A 22,094-nucleotide genomic window follows, 5' to 3' on the forward strand; every position below is an offset into this window, starting at 1 on the left:
TCTTGACTTATGCTAATGAGCAATCTTGCAAAGAAGGATGTTAGCACTGCTTGGAGCCAGGAAGAAAGAGAGAGAGTACTAATGTTAACTGAAGGCATCCTAAAGATGATTGCAGAGAAAATGAAATTTTAGCTGATCCTAGGATAATTTTCTGTAAGTAAATGAAGTCTTCCAGCTCAAGGAGGAGCTTGAAGTTAAGTTTCTAGGTCATAAAAATCATTCATGGCCTTCAACAAATCTATACTGAGATCTTGCTTACTGTGTGTAAGATACTATACTAGTTACTAGAAATGCAGAGACAAATAAAACTCTGAATCTTCCACAGTAAGGAAAGTTTCAAAAACAGTTATGTGGGCAGAAGGCAGGTTATAATGAGTCTAGGAACAAAGGAAGGTTAAAGATATGTAGATAGTGTATGTAAAGTGAAAGTGTTAGTCACTTAGGCGTTAGGCGTGTCCGCATGAACTGTAGCCATGAAGATCTCCAGGGGAGCTTCCCAATGCAGGGATTGAACCCAGGTCTCCTGCATTGCAGGCAGATTCTTTACCAGCTGAGCCACCAGGGAATCCCAAGAATATAGGAGTGGGTAGCCTATCCCTTCTCCAGCAGATCTTCCTGACCCAGGAATCAAACCAGGGTCTCTTGCGTTGCAGGCAAATTCTTTACCAGCTGAGCTACCAGGGAAGCCAGATAGTGCAAAGATATGTATGTAAAGTGAAACTGTTAAGTCACCCAGTTGTGTCCGACTTGACTCTTTGCAACCACATGGACTGTCACCCGCCAGCCTTCTCTGTCCATGGAATTCTCCAGGCAAGAATACTGGAGTGGGTTGCCATTTTCTCCTCCAGGGGATCTTCCCAACCTAGGGATTGAACCCCTGTCCTGCATTGCAGGCAGATTCTTTACTGTCTTAACCACTAGGGAAGCTGTATAGTGTATGTAACCTACTCTTAAAGGTTGGGTACAAATGCAAAGAATGACTTAGGATCATATTTTAGGGAGGGGGCTTTGTTTTTGTTGTTGTTTTGGTCGCTCAGTCCTGTCCGACTCTTTTGCAACCCCATGGACTGTAGCCCATCAGGCTCCTCTGTCCATGAGATTTTCCAGGCAAGAATACTGGAGTGCCATTAGAAATTTATTTCTTCCTCCAGGAGATCTTCCTGACCCAAGGATCAAACCCACAGAGCTCCACGTCTCCACATCTCCTACATTGCAGGCAGATTCTTTACTGTTGAACCATTAGAGAGAGGGCAAGGGAAGCATTTTTTAAGATGAGTAAATTTAAATATATTTGTAGGATAGAAGCAGAAGAAAGGGAGAAATGGGTGAAGAGTAAGGCTCATGGGAAAGTGTGAGCTTCCAAAGATAAGCTAGAACACATCATGGAAAGTTTCAAATGCTGTGGTAAGGAATTTTGACTTTATTCTATAGGCAGAAGGGAGCCATTGAAGGCTTATAAAGAAGGAAATTACATAGTTCAGGTTTTGAAAAGGTAACTCTAATAGTCATATAAGAGATGGTATAATTTAGAATTGTTAATAATAATAAAATAAAAAAAATTTAACCTTTATTTGATTACAGGGTAGATATTGTACCTGAAATATCCCATTTTATCTTTCTAACAGTCTTTTAAAGTAGTATGAGCAAACTCTTTTGGTAAAGGACGAGATAGTAAATGTTTCAGTATTTGCAAGCCATACAGTCTCTGTCACAACTATTTAAGTCTGCTGTTGTAGCACAAAAGCAGCCCCAGAAAATACCATGGTTGCTGCTGCTGCTGCTTATGTTCTGATAAAATTTTTATAAAAACAAGTAGTAGGCCTTAGTTATTAACCCCTGCTAGTGCCCTTTATAGTTTAGAAAGCTGTAGTGAAGCTTTTATATGTTACTTATTGTAATATTGTAATAAAATTTTTGTAATAAAAGCTTATTGTATAATTGTAAAAAAAGCACATTGTGTGTTATTTACCTCTTTTTGCTATGGTGGAATAATGAGAATAGAATCATCCTTAGGCAGAAATACCATGTAATCTCAGGGAAGCATCCTTCCTGTAAGAGGTTCACTAGATACAGCTATTTATGCACAACAATTTAACTGCATTCTGCAAAACATCCATTTAACTTTTTATTACAATTGCTTTCCAATAGAATGATCCCTGGAATGAAACTGCTTTGAGAGCAGGGACTTTGTTTTATTCACTGTTCTGTCCGTAATGTCTTACACATAGTGACCACTCAACAAATAGTTGTTAAATAAATGAATAGAATACTGACTCTCATAATTCTGGTGACTGAGGAACTGTACAAACACTTAAAGAACACTGACCTTTTTAAAAGATACCTCTACAGTAAAGAAGATGTGATATATACACACAGTGGAATATTACTCAGCCATAAAAGGAATGAAATAATGCCATTTTCAGTAACATGAATGGACGTAGATATTATCATAAGTGAAGTAAGTCAGACAAAGGCAAATATCATATGATATCACTTATATGTGGACTCTTAAAAAATACAAAATGAACTTATCTATAAAATAGAAATGGACTCACAGACATAGAAAACCAATCTATGGTTGCCAAAAGGGAAAGTGGGAGATAAATTAGGAGTTTGGAATTAACAGATACCCACTACTGTACACAAAATAGGTAATTACCAAGGAGCCACTGTATAGTACTGGGAACTATGTTCAATATCTTGTCATAACCTATAATGGAAGAGAATCTGAAAATGGATATATATGTGCATACATACACACACACACACACACACACACACATATGACACTGAATAGAAATAGACCCTCAGACATAGAAAACAATCTTATCATTACCAAAAGAGAAAGGTGGGAAGGGGATAAATTAGGAGTTTGGGTTTAACTTATACATGCTGCTGCTGCTGAAGCTGCTGCTAAGTCGCTTCAGTCGTGTCTGACTCTGTGCGACCCCATAGACGGTAGCCCACCAGGCTCCCCCGTCCCTGGGATTCTCCAGGCAAGAACACTGGAGTGGGTTGCCATTTCCTTCTCCAATGCAGGAAAGTGAAAAGTAAAAGTGAAGTCACTCAGTCGTGTCCGACTCCTAGCGACCCCATGGACTGCAGCCTACCAGGCTCCTCCATTCATGGGATTTTCCAGGCAAGAGTACTGAAGTGGGGTGCCGTTGCCTTCTCTGATACATGCTGCTATATATCAAATAGATAACCAAGAAGGACCTACTATATAGCTATGGAACTATACTCAATATATTGTAATAACCTATAAGGGAAAAGAATCTGAAAAAGAATATATATATATAACTGAATCACTGTGCTGTACACCTGAAGTGAATATAGTATTGTAATCAACTGTCCTTCAATAAAAACATTATTACCAAAAAAAAAAAAAAGTGTCTTTAATAAGGGGGAAAAAAGATACCTCTAAAACTTCAGCTCCCCCAGATTGATTGTTTTTTCATTTATCTTGCCCGGATTTCCTTTGTTCTAGTACAGCTTCCTCTCTTTTACTCAACTGGTTTCTGATGTTAAACTGAATCAGATGCTGTTTATTTGCAAAGACACTATGCCATGCTGCCCAGAAACATTCAGCATTCCAGATTCAGTCTTCCAGCACTCTGTGTTACTTACGTTAATTATTCTTTAAACTTTTACCTGTCTACATTCCTCACCTCATTCTCTTCCATATTATGTAGTGAGTTTCACAGTAAAGAAACTGACTGGTGAATAAAGTTGTTTCATTTAGTCTTTCCAACAACCTTACGTTGTGGACACTATTATCCTATAAGAGGGAAACTAATGCTTGCCTAGTAACAAGTAGAGATGAGATTTGAACCTACACCTTCTAACTTCAGAGCTCTTTTTTAAATCGTTATCTAGATTGTCAATTATCTTCTTTCTGTACTTTTAATTTTTTTAATTATTTTTGGCTGTGCTGGGGCTTCATCGCTGTGTGGACTTTCTCTAGTTGCAGCAAACAGGGGCTACTCTTGGTTGTGGTGTGCAAACTTCTCATTGTGGTGGCTTCTCTTGTTGCAGAGCACGAGTTCTAGGTGTGCTGGACTTCAGTACTTGCAGCATGAGGGCTCAGTAGTTGGGCCTCGTGGGTACTAAAATGTGTGGGCTTCAGTAGTTGTGGCACATGGCATGTGGAATCTTCCTGGATCAGGGATCCCGCTCATGTCCCCTGCATTGGCAGGTGGATTCTTATCCACTGTACCACCAGGGAGATCCAGGACCTCTTTTTTTTTTTTTCCAGAACTCTTTTAATTACTCTCACTTCCTTTTTATTCCTAAGCCTGTTTATTCCCAAGAGGTAAGTTTTAGCCTGTCATTGAAACCTGCATCTTATTTTCAGTACTACCTAAATATTTCCTTGGGTTTTTTTCCTTTCTCAAGTCCCCATCGTGTCTCTGGATGCCCTTAGAGAAAACCAGTGGTCTAGATAACACCTCTTGGAGAAACTGTGAAATTTTCACACTAGTAATTTTGGTTAGAGCAGCATGTCTTTAAAACCGCTGTGATGTTACAGCTGGCCTTCTCCCTCACTCAGTTCCTTTTCACTCAGCAATTATTCACTGAGTAAGCAAACTATTTGCTAGGCACTGTTAGGTGCTATGACCTGGACTCTGCCTTCATAGAGCTTTATGGTCCTTTTGAGCACAGTCACTGCTATGCCTTCACTATCACTTTAGTCAATCTCTTCCCTTTTCTTTTCTCTTCTAAACTAGAACTTACTTGGGCCTTGTGGGTATTGTTAATGAGACTTTTCTTGACAACCTAAGCCCTGAGTGTCACTGGCTTTATATCATTTATCTTCTGTCACTTAATGATTATCATCAGTCATAATAATTGATTTGTGATTTTTGTTTAAAAATTATTTTTACCTAAAAATTTAAGCTGATGTTTGAAGAAACTTCAAATATAACATAAGTTGTGCACTAAAAAATAAAAATCACCCTTTACCCCCTCAGTACCATTTATTATTAATGCTTCTAGATACTTTCTATTAATGTATAAAAATTTTTTTACACAAATGGTATTTTAAAGCTTGACATTTTCATTTAGCAGTATATTTTGTGTATATTGTCATGTCAATGCATAAGGAGTACTTCATTCTTTTTAATGCCTGTATAGTATTCTAATGTATGAATTATACTGTAAATATTTAACAAGTCTTTTATATGATGGGTATTTAGATTCACATATGCTGGTGAAGTAGATGTCCTTTTATGTGAATTTTTGCTCACCCAAATTGATTATACTTGTAAGATAAATTTCTAGAAGTGGATTGTTGGAGTAATGAAAATTTTTGCCAGGATGATCAATTAATTACCCTTTGAAAAAGTTGTACTGAGAACTCAGCAGTATTTCCTATTCTTGTTTCCTTCCCTTCTGGACAACACTGAGCATTATCACTCTTTTCTGGGGGTTGGGGGGTGCTGCCCTGTTGGGCTTGCGTTCCTAAGCAACATCCTAGTTCCCTAACCAAGGATTGCACCTTCACCCTCTGCAGTGAGAGCAGAGTCCTAACCACTGGATCCATCTTGAGGAATTCTCCCAATCATTATCATTCTTAATCTTCATTCATTGATAGATTTAAAAAGTAATAGCTCCTTGTTTTAGTATACATTTCTCTCATTATGAGAGAGAGCGCATTTTTATATGATTAGCCCTTTATTCTTAGTTTTCTTTGTATTTTTTTTTAATGTACATACTTTTTGCTTATTTTTCTATTGGGTTCTTTTTAAAGTTACATATTTAGAAGAGTTCTTTTTATGTTAAGGAAGTTAGCTCTCTGTCCTCTAGTTAATGTGGGTATTCCCAACCCCAGTTCATTGACTGTAAATTACAGACCTTCATATTGGGCAGTTCAACCTACTTACTTCCTAGATGAGCAAACTGAGGAAACCATAGGGTTAGTGACCTTTTTGTGTGTGTGAGCATGTAAACAGATAATGGCCAAGCTAAACCAGTATCAAGTTTCCTTGGTTCCAGCTTGGTGCTTGTCTCATTATACCATGCTGTTTTTAAAGGCTTGCTCACCTCCCTCTTCCACCAATGCTTTTTACCACTGGGTCTTGCCACAGCCAGATATTTCATGATAAAGTTAGAGTTTACAAGAGTGGTATTAAAGTTTGAGAAGCTACAGTGTTATTCAGGACAGTAGACTTTACAGGTGTTGGACTGTCTCTAATGCATGCACAACTACACTAGTTAAGTTCATGTCCTTTTCATTTGTTTAAAAAAAAATCTGTTTATTTTGTAGGTTCATGGGTGTGTGTGTACATCAAGGACAGTTGCATGCACTCACAGAGGTAAGACTCCAATACGCATGTTAAAGTGACTTCTTTGCCTTAGTTTCAGCATTTATGGTTCCACTCTAATTGTTACTCGCATACGTATGCAAAATATGTATTCATTTATGTTTATGCAAAAGAGGCATTGTTAACAAAGCTTTCTTCTGTAGCCTTGGGACAGTTTGCCATATCTCTTAATACTCTCGGATTCCCTGATAGCACTTGGTGAGTACTCTGGGAATGAGTCAAGGAGGCCTGGAGTGCTGCGGTTCATGGGATCGCAAAGAGTCGGACACTGAGCGACTGAACTGAACTGAACTGGGAATGAGTGCTCAAATATTATATTGGTTGTTGCTGCCTGGATGACCCCCTCCTAAACTAAGGGATGATGTCACTTGGCTGCATGCTGTATCATGACAACAAATTCCCAGACTATTAAGAAATGTGTGGGGTCCTGATCTAAAATTCCACTGTTGCTGCTCTAGTTTCCTGACTGGAGGAAAGTACTCCTTGTAGAGTTTACATCTCTATTCTCATTTCATTTTCAGTCTCTTCTAGGCAGGTAAATATGTAGTGGTCACTACTTAGCCTCTGAGGACCAGGGAATCCCCTCTCAAACAAATGCTTCCCAAATTCAGGTACTAGGTTACCAGCTTCATAATTTGCTTGGGTCGCTTCTTAGAAATTTGGATTCCTAGAATATTCTAGGTTTAGTAGGTCTTCATAAGGCTCCTAGGTATTCTTGAAAACTCTTCAGATTCTATCTTCTAGAATGCTTTCACATTTCTCTTTGAGAAGCACCAGAATAAAAAGTGAAGAATTTAAGAAGGAAAATTGTTCAACAGAATTTGCAAGAGCATTAGTTTCCTACTGGCGTGGTACCTGGAATTAATCCTTAATATATTATCAAGGAGGGTCCCATGTGCCTCACTCAGTGTCTTTTTTCTCAATTACTGAGAACACCGAAATGTGGAATGTGTATAGCTATGTCCTGCCTCTTGTATGGAAGGCCAAAGAAAGTGGGTTAGTGAGGTAGTGAAGAGTACGGGCTCTGTAGTGTTGATTGCCATATCTCTTAGTATTTTTGGATTCCCTAATAACTAATTGAATCTAATAACTGAATCTCCCTGTGCTACAGTGTTTTCATTTGTGAGACAGGAATAATAATAGTAATGCCTATCCCAAGGAGTCCAGATAGAGAAGAGGACTGTAGCTGAGTGTTAAAGTACTTGCATTTTTAAAGTCTGGTGGGAAAGGCAGATTAAGGAGTAGCTAGGGAAATAGGAAGAACACCAGGAGTGTGTTGGCCTGTAATGGAAAGGAAAGGGTTTCAAGGAGGAAGAAATAATTACGTAGTTGTGACAAATGCTGTTGGTAAGATTATGACCACACTGAATACTATGCGGATGTAAAATGCTTATTTAACACAGTAGGTGGCATACAGTAATTGCTTAATACATTTTAACTATTATAGCATTAACAGTGACCAGTCCCTCCTGAACTCCTCGAATTGTCAGTAGTTTTCATTTAGTACTTAATTCTGTACTGCTGTTTATGTCATTAAACTTTTAAAACCTTTTACAAAGTATAAAGAAAAGCACACATATGGAAATGTGTGTCTCACTAGGTTTTCACAAATGAACACACCCATAACCAGCATCCTGAATCAAGAAATATTTTCTGTGTATTTCTTTTCTCAGAAGTGAGTATATATATTCCTCAAAGACAAAACTCTCTCCTCTCAAGCCTTCTATCCATTAGAGCTCTGACACTAATGATAAACACTTGTAAAAGTATTTGTTACACTCCCTGTTTATATCATTGTTTTCTGAAATGTGAGTTCACTGGAAGAGCTTGTGTGTTGGTTTTACTGACAAATAAGAATATGCTTTAAAACCTGTGACCATGGTTCAAATTTGAAAGTAGATGTAGTAGAAAGGGCAGAAATGGATGATTGTAGTGCAACATTCTTTTGGCCATGTTGCACTTAAATAATATTTTCTGTTGCTTAGTAGCTTGTTTATAGTCATATGCAAGATACAGTAAGTGCTTTGTGAGTGTATTTCTGTATAATTAATGAGATATTGATACAACTTATCATATTAATAATTTTATTATGATATTAATAGGCCACAGGTCATGAAGCCCAAATATCCAAATGTTCTTGCTTGTTTTCATAAGGGACTCAATAAAGGCCTTCATGGCATAGATTTCTGGTTTAATGGCCTAATAATTTGACTTGACAGCACAGCTCTTGGTTTCACTAAGGATCATAAAGAAAATTACTAATAACATCAAGCACACTGCTTAGAACTTGGATGATATTTAGTAAATATTTCTTGGTTGGTGGAATGCCTGTCCTCCACAGTAACGTGAGCACCATTCCTTATTTCTCTCAAAATAGTTTGTCAATAATTATAGTAGAGAAGCACAGCTCTTATTGATGCCTATAAAGTATTGTTATTATTAAGAAGAATATTTCTCACATACAATGCTGATACAGACTTTTCTGGGCCTCAGCTACTTCTACAAGTGTTCATTGTAATTGTAAACATTAATTGAACTTGGAACAGTCAGACATTTACGAGTGTTTTTTTTTAACTACTTATAGTAAGCATAGACTTCTAATTTTTTAACAAATTAGTATTTGTTAAAGAGAAAGCAGTTTGATGGAAGATCAGGCACTTTCGAGTTTAATGAGTTGAATTAAGAATCCCAAAGTATGTCTTTGACTCAGATGACCTAACCTTGTCTTTCATTTAGTCACGAGTATCAAGGAGGTGGAAATCTTTGGTTTTTAAAGACAGAAATATAACCGTATGGTCAGTTAGTTATTGCTATGTAATAGTCAACAACAAAACCATGCAACAATAAACATTTATTTCTCATACCTCTGGAGGCTCTGCTAAGCTGAACTGGGCCCAGGGGCCCAGTTGGGCAGTTTTGCTGCTCTCTCTCTTGCTCAGTCATCTATCTGCAGGTCTGCTGGTGGTCTGCTGTAGGGTGAGCTTTGTGTGGGCACTTTGCTTCAGCTGTTTCTCATTGTCTTCTGGGACTGTTGGGCTAACTTGGACTTGTCCTTCTTAAGATGATACCAGAATAGCAAGAGTGTGCCAGCACATTTGTACAAGTGTTTTTCATGACTCTGCTTATGTTCCAGTTTGGTTGGCTAATATCTGATTGGACAAAGCAAATCACATGCCTGAATCCACACTGGGAGCATACTGCAAAGTTCTTTGTGTCAAAGAACATTGATTCAGTAAGGGGTGAAGAATTGGGACCTTTGTTGCAATATCTCATACCCTATAAACATCCCAGTTAGCACATTATAATTATTTGTCTTTTCTACCCTACTTGAGGGTAAAGACTTGCTCTCATTTTAAAAATCATAACTACTAGTTATTAAGCACCCACTGTGGGCTGAGTGCTATGCTTGGTGCTTTATATATTAGCTATAGTTCTCACAATTCTGTAGTTCTGTTTCTTCTATTTTATAGATGAGATAACTAAGGCTTGAGAAATTAAGTGACTTCCTCAAAGTAGGATGTGGATTTAGGTTCATCTGACCTCAAAGTCGATACTCTTTTCATTGCAACATGCCATCCTTAATTTACTTATGTATTCCCCATAGTCCTGAGCACAGGTTCTTGTATGTGTAACACATGTAGTATTTGTAGAATTCATTTTTGATTAACTTTGTATATTTTCTGTTGTTTGGGAAAGCTGTTTTCTGGTTATTGGATATATTATAATGTATTTGGGTGCAAGAAACAAAATAGTTAAATGGCCTTAAACAACAAAAGGACTCATATAAACTGAAATTCTAGCAGCTTATTAGGTTAGAGCTTGGTTTAATTCAGCAGCTAAATAGATGTTATCCAGAGACCCCCCACCTCTCCCCATTTCTTTGTTCTGTGCTTACATTGTCAGCTTCGTCCTAAGGTTGGCTCTCATTCATAATCAAAAAGTAGCTGCCACCAACTTACATGCTGTTTTCTATTCCATATTCAGGTAGGAGGGATGTCAAAGAAAGAGAGGAGAGAGAGATGCTTACAGACAGATTACATGTCATCTCATAATGGTTTTTATGGTTTGTTTTTGTTTGGGGATATTTTTCGTTTTTTACTTTGTTAAGCACAAGGAGGGAAATATTCTCATATCAAACAGTTCGGGGAACTTCTTTTTTGGGGGGGACCTCTTTGTATAGAACGTTTTAGTGCCTAGAAGATTGGGAATTTGGTGGATGAATGGAGTATAAGGTTGTGGGTAGGGGCCTCAAGTGACAATACTCTGGTCAAGGGAGTCAGCAAAAGAATTGGTAGGATGTTTTGGGGTCGGTCTTGCCATTTCTGCCATGGAAAAACTTCTTTTTTCCACTGTGGCTATAAGAGCCCTTTAGCTATAAAAAGGGGGCTTCCCTGGTGGCTCAGTGATAAAGAATCTGCCTGCAGTGCAGGAGATGTAGATTGAATCCCTGGGTTGGGAAGATCCTCTGGAATGGCAGCCCATTTCAGTATTCTTGCCTGGAGAGTCCCCTGGACAGGGGAGCCTGGTAGGCTACAGTCTGTGATGTCGCAGTCGACACGACTGAAGCAACTGAACACGGCATGGCAGCTATAAACAGAGCAATTGCTTGGCCTCTTTACAGCAAAGTCACCTCAGCCAGTCAGATACTTGGTACTGAAAGAAATGCTCTTCACTCATGAGGGAGTGTTTAGCCCTGCAAGTGGCTGAAGAGAATTTTTAATTCACAAAGCCCTCATCCTCTTCTCACTCACCATTTCTACCCCCTTCCCCACCTGCTTTATTAAAGAAGAGTTACTTTGGAAATTTCCTTGTTTATGTGGGTTGATATGTGTTGTTTCTGAGTCGGTTTCTGTCAGACCTCTAAGAAGCCTTATATAATGAGAGAGCTTACAATGAAAGGAAACTCTGTGGGTTCGGTAACCAAACTCATGCATTATTTATAAAAACGAGCAGCCAGACCCTGATTCCAGTTTCTTGGTGTGCTGTGATATTGCCATTGGTTTTGCCTACTGCTTTTCTTATTTTTGTGTGACCCAGGACAGAGTATTCTCCTGGTCTAACTTACCTTGAGCCAAATGCAAAGTTGTCTGGTGCCTGCCTTGAGTTAACTTTGGCAGCATAGCCATGCCCTCTATCTTTAAAGCATGTGGCTGCTTTTCTTGTCCCTGGTCTGCCTTTGTTTCAGTTTGATATGTTACTACATAAGTAATCTTCATTAGGCATACTTTGATAATGTGATGCTTCTGTTTAAAAACTTCTGTTTAGTATTCTAGACTTTCTCTAATCGGATTTCAAAATTCAAATTGCTCCCTTTAGTTAGGTGGGTCACTTTGCTATCTTCTACACGTGCCGGCCTTAGATATGCCTTCCAGGACCTGGGATGCCCTTGTCTCTCTTCTCCCTTCCACTTTCCAAGTTATGTCAAATTCCAAGTTCTCTAGTGAAGGTCAGTCTCTTAAATAGGGTCTGTATAATGATACCTTGTGTGACTGGGTCCATAGTACATGTAGAAGCTGCATTAACTCCAGTGGAAAGAGCCAGCAATCAAAAATAGTGTGAAATGTTACATCCAAGTCCTTTCACAATTAGAAGTTCATTCCATTTATACATGTAAAAATAGCTAAAGCATTCCTATGAATACATGTTGGCGTCTTCTTTACTTCTGAAAAAAATGTAGCTTTTATTTCACTTTTGGTTTGGTCATTTAGTAACTTTAAAAATCTCTAAATAAATTGTGGTACATGTTTTCTGCCCTTATTTTTAGTAACTCCCTAAGACATTTGAGAAACAAGAATTTGAGGTTGGCAGCCTAACCTACAAATAATAGAAGAGTTCATTTAATTTACTTTTTTCTTAAAGAAGTTTCCCCCTGATTTGCTAGCATGCCTCTAGCTCATTAAAGAAACAAATTTACTGGCTCCCACTATGTGTCTTTCACTATTCCAGGTACTGGGAATATAGTGCAGTGTTAGTTGCTCAGTTGTGTCCAACTCTTTGAGACCCCGTGGACTATAGCCTGCCAGGCTCCTCTGTGCATGGGGTTTCCGAGGCAAGAATACTGGAGTGGGTTGCCATTTCCTTCTCCAGGGGATCTTTCTGACCCAGGGATCAAACCCAGGTCTCCTGCATTGCAGGCAGATTCTTTACCATTTAAGCTACGGGAAGACTGTAGAATATAATAATGAACAAATGATGATCTCTGCCCTCATGGAAATTACATTGTAATCATCAGGGGTGGGAGAGGAGTTAGACTAAACAAGAAACAAATTGTATATATGATGTTATGTGCTCTGGGGTTTACAATTTTCAATGTGTGGATAGAGAAGATATCACAGAAGAGATAAAAATTAAGGAGGTAATGGAACTAGGTATGTGAATATCTGGGGGAAAAGTGTTCTAGGCAGTGGAAACAGCAAGTGTAAAGATATGGAGGGAGAAATGCCTGGTGCTGGGTGTGGTCAAAGAACTCTGAAGACGGTGATGTGGCTGCAGGAAGAAAAAGGAAGTAGGAAGAAAAAGGATCGTAGTAGACGGAAGTCAGAGAAGAAACATGGGCCAGAGCCCGCAAAGTGCCTTATAGACCATTGTAAGAGTTTCCTCTTTTACTCAGGATGAATTGAGAAGTCTTTGGAGGTTTTTGAGTAGAATTACAACATGATATGACTTACCTTTTAACAGGATCACCCTGGCAACTGTGTGGTGAATAGACTGAAAAGGAGGCAAAGGTGAAAGCAGAAAGACTAGTTTAAAGAGAGACTATTGCAACAGAGTCCATGCAATAAATAAAGACTATGCAAAAAAGGTGAGAGGTAATGGCTCCAAAATCACTGCAGATGGTGACTGCAGCCATGAAATTAAAAGACGCTTACTCCTTGGAAGAAAAGTTATGACCAACCTAGATAGTATATTCAAAAGCAGAGACATTACTTTGCCGACTAAGGTCTATCTAGTCAAGGCTATGGTTTTTCCTGTGGTCATGTATGGATGTGAGAGTTGGACTGTGAGGAAGGCTAAGCGCCGAAGAATTGATGCTTTTGAACTGTGGTGTTGGAGAAGACTCTTGAGGGTCCCTTGGACTGCAAGGAGATCCAACCAGTCCATTCTGAAGGAGATCAGCCCTGGGATTTCTTTGGAAGGAATGATGCTAAAGCTGAAGCTCCAGTACTTTGGCCACCTCATGCGAAGAGTTGACTCATTGGAAATGACTCTGATGCTGGAAGGGATTGGGGGCAGGAGAAGGGGACGACAGAGGATGAGATGGCTGGATGGCATCACTGACTCGATGGACATGAGTCTGAGTGAACTCCTGGAGATGGTGATGGACAAGGAGGCCTGGTGTGGTGCGATTCATGGGGTCGCAAAGAGTCAGACACGACTCAGCGACTGAACTGAACTGAACTGAACTGAATGGTGACTTGGACCAGAGTGGTAGCAGTGAACCTTGTGATTTTAGATCTATTTTGAAAGTAGAGAAAACAAACTTTCCTGATGCAGTAGGTGAAGGAAGTGAGAAGATGAAATAATTCAAGGATAACTGAAGTTTTGGGCCTGAACATCGGAAAGATAGAGTTTCTGTTAATGGAGATGGGAAGACTTCAGGAGGTACAAGATGGAAGATAATCAAGAGGCCAATTTTGAACAGATTGAGTTTGTGGTATTTACTGAACATCGAAGTGGAGATAACTTGATAAAGCATCAGGATTTCAAGGAGTGCTCTGAAAGATACCTTCCTTGTACAGATCCTGTTTATCAGCTTTTTCACTAGAAAACATTTTATTGATTTAGAAGGAGGTGTTTTTCAACTGCTTGTATTACTTTCTGAGTGATAATAATGAAAATCATTAAGCTATTTTTCTTATTATAAGAAAAATAATTTATTTTCTGTTACTAGTATTTCTGTTATTCTTCTTATAAGAAGAACATTAAGCTGTTCTGAAGAACATTAAGTTGTTCTTCTTATAAGTGTCCCAGGTCCTATAAGCCTCTCCTTTGGGGTGGAGGGGATACATTAGCATACAATCCCATGGAATATGTGGTATTTTCCCATTTTACAGGTGAGAAATCTGAGGCTCAAAAAGAAGTTAATTTACCTGAGATCTCTTAGCTAAGTAGTGGACCTGGGATTGAGTCAAGTTCTACCTGACTGTAATTCCATTTACTCAACTTTAAGCTCGTTGATCCTGGCTATTTTGTTCACTGTTGAATCTCACATAACTGGCATGCAATAAATATTTGTTGGGTGAATGGATAAATAGGTGAATGAGTGGACACTGCTTCCCAACACTTGAACTTCCAGCCATTAAGCTGTTACCCACAGACATCTGCCTTAAGGGTTGTTTTGGGCAACTGATGAATCTTTTCAGTGGTTAATAGTGATAGGACAGAGAATTTACAAAATGTTTCAGGAGACTTCTAGCTAATCTTTCTTTTAATCCTCTCCATGACTGTGAAACTAGTGTGGCATTTGAATTCATAGAGCCCCTTGTGAGTTTAGGCTAAACCTGTTTCTAACAGAAATTTTGACAAGTATGTTTTTCTTAATTTGATAGGTGGTATCATTCATCAGAGTTGGATCTGTGTTGACTCAAGAGCTTCTCCTACTTTGGATTCTGTAGCAAATAGGACAATGGTGGGAGGATGTATCTCTCACACATTTTTACTACTTCAGGGCATTTCAGCATTCCTACACTTGATACCTAATCACTCTACTCTGTGTTTCCTTGCTGTTTATGTTGGTCTTCTCTTGTTATCACAGTCACTGTTGCTTGCTTATATAGTAGGTTCTTAGATCAATGATTTCCAAAATGAATCATAAGCTTTTCTTTCCTCAACATGCTCATTTTAATACACTTGACCTTCTCATAGTAATTGCTCGTGTCTATATCCTTTTCAACAAATAGTTATTAAGGAGACAGTTTGTGTCAAGGGCTAGTTTAGATGAACTTCCAAGAGGAGAAGCTGCTCTGTGAAGGTGGCAGAACAATTGTCTAAAGCCTTCTGAAGTACTTGGCACAAGTAGCTCCTTAATAACGTTTATTAAATTAATTAATAACTTGTAAAAATATTAGTATAATGCTTAGCTTTTCTAAAACTAGTTCTCTTTCCCTTCCTCCTTGACCTCTCCCATTTTTTACATCTCATCAATTATCATGTCCTGACCATTTTGCCTCCTATCTTGAATCCGTTCACCTCAGGCAAGTTCCTTCTGCTATCATCATCTTTTGCCACAACCTTCTAAATTAGTCTCCCTATCAGTCTTGTTCCTTGCCTTGCATCCATATTGTCCATATTGCCAGCCAGAGTTCCTGTTAAAATACAAATCTATTTTTTAACAATATGAGCAATTTTTAAGTCTACAATTCAGTAGTTAGTATTCAGTTCAGTTCAGTTGCTCAGTCATGTCTGACTCTGCAACCCCATGAATCACAGCACACCAGGCCTCCCTGTCCATCACCAACTCCCGGAGTTCACTCAAACTCATGTCCATCTAGTCGGTGATGCCATCCAGCCATCTCATCCTCTGTTGTCCCCTTCTCCTGCCCCCAATCCCTCCCAGCATCATCTTTTCCAGTAAGTCAGCTCTTCACATGAGGTGGCCAAAGTATTGGAGTTAAATATGTTTATATTGTCGTGCAACAGGTTTTTGGATCTTTTTCGTCTTGCAGAATTGAAATTCTGTACTATTGAACAACTCCCTATTTCCCTCTTCCTCCAGTTCCTGATAACCACTGTTCTATTTTCTGTTTCAATGATTTTGATTACTTAGGTACCTAAAAAAAGTGGAATCACTCAGTAGTTGTCTTTCTGTGACTGGCTCATTTTCTTAGCTTAATGTCCTAAAGGTTCACCCATGTTGTAACATGTGACAGGATTTCCATCCTTTTTAAGTCTGAATAATATTCCACCACAAGTATATACATACTATATTTTACTTACCTATTCATTCATCTGTGGAAATTTGGGTTGCTTCCACCTGTTGACTATTGTGAACAATACTGCTTTGAATAAAGGTGTGCATATGTCTCTCAGAGACCCCATTTTCAATTTTTTTTTTGATGTATACCAAGAAGCAGAGTTGCTAAATGATATAATAGTTCTATTTTTAACTTTTTTAGGAACCAGCATATTGTTTTCCATAGTTATTGTACCATCTTACAATGCTACAAGTAGTGCACAAGAGTTCTAATTTCTCTACATCCTTGTCAAAGCTTACTGTTTTCTTTCTTTTTTTGAATAGTTGCATTCTAATGGGTGTGAGGTGATAACTCACTGTGGTTTTGACTTGCATTTCTCCATTTCTCATTTGTTGCAGAGACTGTCCTTTTCCCTTTGATATATATGAGGGTTTATTTCTGAGCTTTCTATTCTATTCCGTTAGTCTATATGTCTGTCTTTATGCCAACACCACAATGTTTAATGCAAAGCTAATTTTGTTTTTCCTTTCATAAACCCTTTTTTGGATCCTCAGAGTAAAGTCAAAATATCTAATCCTGGTCCTCACCATCTCTGTTTCCTCACTGCTTGTTCTTCTCTGATCTGTTGGTTCTTGTCTCAGTTGTATACTGCAGCTGTACTGAACCTCTTTCTCCTTCAGTTCCACGAATGAGATGTGACCTTTGCCACCTTTGGGTCCCTGCCCCAGAGAACAGAATCTTTCTGTCTCTCATTGGCCTGGCCAAATCCTATTTAACCTTTAGGACTCAGCTTAGATGTAACTTTCTCTGGGAAGTCTTTTCTAATCTCCCAAGATTAGTTAGACATCTCTCCTATATGCTTCCATAATACCATAGTATTTATCATTGACTTTAATTTACTCTTTGCTTGTGTATGTAGCAAAGTAATCTTACATGCTAGCAAAGTAATGGTCAAAATTCTCCAAGCTAGGCTTCAATAGTATGTGAACCAAGAACTTCCAGATGTTCAAGCTGTATTTAGAAAAAGCAGAGGAATCAGAGGTCAAATTGCCAACATCCATTGGATCATAGAAAAAGCAAGAGAATTCCAGAAAAGCATCTACTTCTGCTTCATTGACTATGCCATAGCCTTTGACTGTGTGGGTCATAGCAAACTGTGGAAAATTCTTAAAGAGATGGAAATACCAGACCACCTTACCTGCCTTCTGAGAAATCTGTATGCAGGTCAAGAAGCAGCAGTTAGAACCGGATATGGAACAACAAACAGACTGGTTCCAAATTGGGAAGGGAGTAGGTCAGGCTGTATATTGTCACCCTGCTTATTTAACTTCTGTGCAGAGTATGTCACGCAAAATGCTCGGCTGGATGAAGCACAAGCTGGAATCAAGATTGCCAGGAGAAATATCAATAACCTCAGATACACAGATGACACCACCCTTACGGAGAAAGCGAAGAGGAAGTGAAGAGCCCCTTGATGAAAGTGAAAAAGGAGAATGAAAAAGCGGACTTAAAATTCAAAACATTCAAAAAACGAAGATCATGGCATCAGGTCTCATCACTTCATGGCAAATAGATTGGGAAACAATGGAAACAGTGACAGAGTTTATTTTTGGGGGCTCCAAAATCACTGCAGATGGTGACTGCAGCCGTGAAATTAAAAGACGCTTGCTCCTTGGAAGAAAAGCTATGACCAACCTAGATAGCATATTAAAAAGCAGAGATATTACTTTGCCAACAAAAGTCCATCTAGTCAAAGCTATGGTTTTCCCAGTAGTCATGTATGGATATGAGAACTGGACCATAAAGATGGCTATGAGTGAAAGTCGCTCAGTCATGCTTGACTCTTTGCGACCCCATGGACTATATACAGTCCATGGAATTCTCCAGGCCAGAATACTGGAATGGGTAGCCTTTCCCTTCTCCAGGGGATCTTCCCAACCCAGGGGTTGAACCCAGGTCTCCCACATTGCAGACGGATTCTTTACCAACTGAGCTATCAGGGAAGCCCAAAGGAAGCTGAGCACTGAAGAATTAATGCTTTTGAACTGTGGTGTTGGAGAAGACTCTTCCAAGTCCCTTGGACTGCAAGGAGATCAAACTGGTCAATCTTAGAGGAAATGAGTCCTGAATAGTCGTTAGAAGGACAGTGCTGAAGCTGAAACTCCAATACTTTGGCCACCGAATGTGAAGAACTGAAAAGAACTTAGAAAAGACTCTGATGCTGGGAAAGATTGAGAGCAGGAGGAGAAGGGGGCAACAGAAGATGAGATGGTTGGATGGCATCACTGACTCGATGGACATGAGTTTGAGCAAGCTCTGGGAGTTGGTGATAGAGAAGTCTGGCATGCTGCAGTCGTGGGGTTGCAAAGAGTCAGACATGACTGTGTGACTGAACTGAACTGACTTTGTATGTAGATTATAAATTTTTTGAGGTCAGGGTCTGTTTTGTTTCCATTGGCCTCCATTGGTTCCTTCATAGTGCCTGACAATGATAACTGCTTATCGTATTTGTTGATTGAGTGAGTGAATAAAAAATCAGTGGCATTTTCTGGCTCAAAAGTATTTTGTGATTTCCTCATTGGAAATCACAGTTTTTAACCTTCAATGGCACCCCACTCCAGTACTCTTGCCTGGAAAATCCCATGGACGGAGGAGCCTGGTAGGCTGCAATCCATGGGGTTGCTAAGAGTTGGGCATGACTGAGCAACTTCACTTTCGCTTTTCACTTTCATGCATTGGAGAAGGAAATGGCAACCCACTCCAGTGTTCTTGCCTAGAGAATCCCAGAGACAGTGGGCCCCCGTCTATGGGGTCGCACAGAGTCAGACACGACTGAAGCAACTTAGCAGCAGCAGCAGCAGTGGCTTATTAGAATTGCTTAGGAGTTTTTTTACAAAGTACAGATGCCGAGACCTCACACAGGGCCTATTGAGTTAAAGTCTTGGGTGAGACCCAGGCATCTGTATTTGAAAATAAATTAATAGGGCACTGTAGTTATCTAGTACACAGCTAGGGTTAAAACATGGAACTCAAAGTAGCCTGGAACTCTTAGCCTGGTATCCAGTCCTCTCTGCTCTAGCATCATCCTGCCTGTTTTCTTCTAGTTCTCTTCCTCTTTACCAAGTACTCTATAATTCAGGCAAACTGGGCTTTATGTGTTTACTAAATGCAGTGTGTGTTTTCCTGCCTCCTTATTCGTATTATTTCTTCAACCCAGAATACTCTTTTCCTTTATCCTATGGAAATCTTCCCCCTCTTCAAGACTTGGCTCAAAGGCCACTTATTTCTGCATAAAACCTTTCCTGATTGTTTCCTTACCATTGCTACACCTCCCTACCTCTCCCTTAGGTAGTCGAAATGTTTCCCTCATTGATCTTTTACAGGTTTTTTTTTTTTTTGGTACCTCTCTTATTACACATTTCACCATGCATTAAAGTTATTTTTGCTTTAGCTTCCTTGCAGCAGTGTAAGCTCCTAGAGTAAAGGAGGAACCCAGACTTCAGGGTCAAAAGACTTGGGTTCAGATCCCTATCTCAGATCCATTGAATAGCCAAAGGCAAGTTAGTTAAGTTCTCTGGGCTTGGTTTCTTTATTCAGTAGAAAAGGATGACAGGAATGTTTCAAGATCTTGCAAGGTTCAAATGAGGTAACTGTGAAAGTGCTTTGTAAAATCACTTGCTGGTTATTATATAATGGCAAACATAGTGGCTCATTCATCTGTATATTCCTAATCTCCCAACAGTACCTCATGTTTTAGTGCAGTTCAGTTCAGTCGCTCAGTCGTGTCCGACTCTTTGTGACCCCATGAATCGCAGCATGCCCGGCCTCCCTGTCCATCACCAACTCCCGGAGTTCACTCAGACTTGCGTCCATCGAGTCGGTGACGCCATCCAACCATCTCATCCTCGGTCGTCCCCTTCTTCTCCTGTTCCCAATCCCTCCCAGCATCAAAGTCTTTTACAATGAGTCAACTCTTTGCATGAGGTGGCCAAAGTACTGGAGTTTCAGCTTTAGCATCATTCCTTCCAAAGAAATCCCAGGTTTAGAAGATACTTTTATAGGTATTGGCTGAATGATTGAATAGGGAGGAAAGGAAGCAAACAGTAAATATTTATGTCATCAAAAAAATGAAATTGAGAAAAATCTTCCATTGATTTTTAGTACCTGTACGAATGTGTAGAATTCTTGCCTCATGAATGGAATAATTTCTAAATGGCTTCCTAAATTGTTCAATTGTAAGACCTCTTGCATAGTTATCCTTTCCTTCTGTAACTAATTCACTCAGCAATTTCTTTTCTACCCAGACTAGCTAGTCAAATGTGTTTCTGATATGCTCAGAAGGAATAGAACTGAATACTGGACTTAGAAATAAAACAATAGATATTACTTGCCCAATAAATCTTTAAGTCAACTAAAGTGTTAGAATGAGGAAATATTTTAATTTTTAACCAATAGTTTGTTGTACTTGGCAGTTTCAGGAATGCTTTTAAAAAATAACTTTTTTTTCTGATTATGAAATCACACATGCTCATTAAAGAAGTAGCTAATATTTCTAGAATGTCAAGTTTAGCATGCATTTTCTTTTTTTACCCTGTGACAACTTGACAACCGTGTGAGATGTAGGTATTATTGTTGCTATCTTATATAAAAAGAAGCTGAGAATTAGATTAAATAGTACCTGAAAAGCTCTTCTTTCATTTTATCTACTTAGCCCAATTTTTAAGTCTTAGTTTAAATTTTCACTTCATTATATTGGCTTTTCCTAATAGTTCCCCCCGCATCTAGATCATTACTTAGATTATTATTCTCTTTGATAGTACTCTTCTCTTTTTCATTGTAGCACATATCATAACATATAATTCTTTATTTATTTGATGTTTGTTTATTGTCCCTCTCCCATATATCAATTCCAGTAGGACTGGGACCATGTTCTGTTTTGTTTACCACCAGCAACAAGTAAGTAGCAGGTCATTGAAGGGCATGGGGTTGGTAGAGGAAGTAGTGGACCTCCTCAGTTACTGCCTTTATATTAAGCTCAGGAAGCTGAAGACCACATTCTTAGATGCTGGGAATTTGGAGTGTTAGAGGGCACCACAGTTAAGGAGGACTGTTGTGTTTAGTGTGATTATTCTCTTCCCTAACTTACTCTCTTTACAAAGCTAATATGGGTTACTTTGGCCCCTAGGCAAGGATGTTATAGAAGGACTTCAATTGTATGATGTGGAGTTTAGCATGGACTGCCTTTCAGGTCTATCCCACCTTATTATATTGTTATTCCATACCTTTGGGCATTGTTTTTTTCATGAGCATCTTTGAAAAAATTGTTGATCCATCCATGAAATCAGGAAGGAGAATGTACCTATGTTGATACTGACTGACTTATCCTGTACATACTTTCTTAGAAATACTTTTCTGGGAATACTTAAAAGATAAGGAGACATTCATGAAGATTAGAGAAAAGAATGTTAAAAATTTGAGAGATAGAGGCTGGATCATACAGAGCCTTATAGACCATGGTGAAGATTTTGAATTTTATTTTAAATACAGCAGGAAGCAATTGAAAGATTTTAGATAAGAGAGCTGTAGGATGCAATTTGCATTAAAAAATAGCACTTTGGCTGCCGTGGAGAATAGATTGTAGAGGGACAAAAGTGAGGACAAGGAGACCAGTGGGGAGAAACACGGATTATATGAGAGAATGTGGGTAGCTTGAACTGGAGTGACATCTGTGAAGATTTTTAAAGGTCTTTTTTAGAAATAGAAACACAAGGTCTTGCGACTTTGATAAGAAAAAGAATAAGGAATCAAATGAGGCCCATTTTCTAGATGAGTGGTTGTTTCATTTACTGAGATTTGG

General features: G+C 38.9%; 1 protein-coding gene across 1 annotated transcript in view; it reads left to right on the forward strand.

The window, feature by feature from the left end:
- TESK2 (testis associated actin remodelling kinase 2) overlaps positions 1-22,094 on the forward strand; it is a 103,211-nt gene that overhangs the window by 56,059 nt on the left and 25,058 nt on the right. The window contains exon 3 of the mRNA XM_068965719.1: positions 6,266-6,314. Within this exon, the coding sequence (XP_068821820.1) occupies positions 6,266-6,314 (49 nt within the window). The remainder of the gene's footprint in view (positions 1-6,265; positions 6,315-22,094) is intronic.

This window comes from Capricornis sumatraensis, chromosome 2 (assembly GCF_032405125.1).
Source record: "Capricornis sumatraensis isolate serow.1 chromosome 2, serow.2, whole genome shotgun sequence".
Lineage (NCBI taxonomy): Eukaryota > Metazoa > Chordata > Mammalia > Artiodactyla > Bovidae > Capricornis > Capricornis sumatraensis.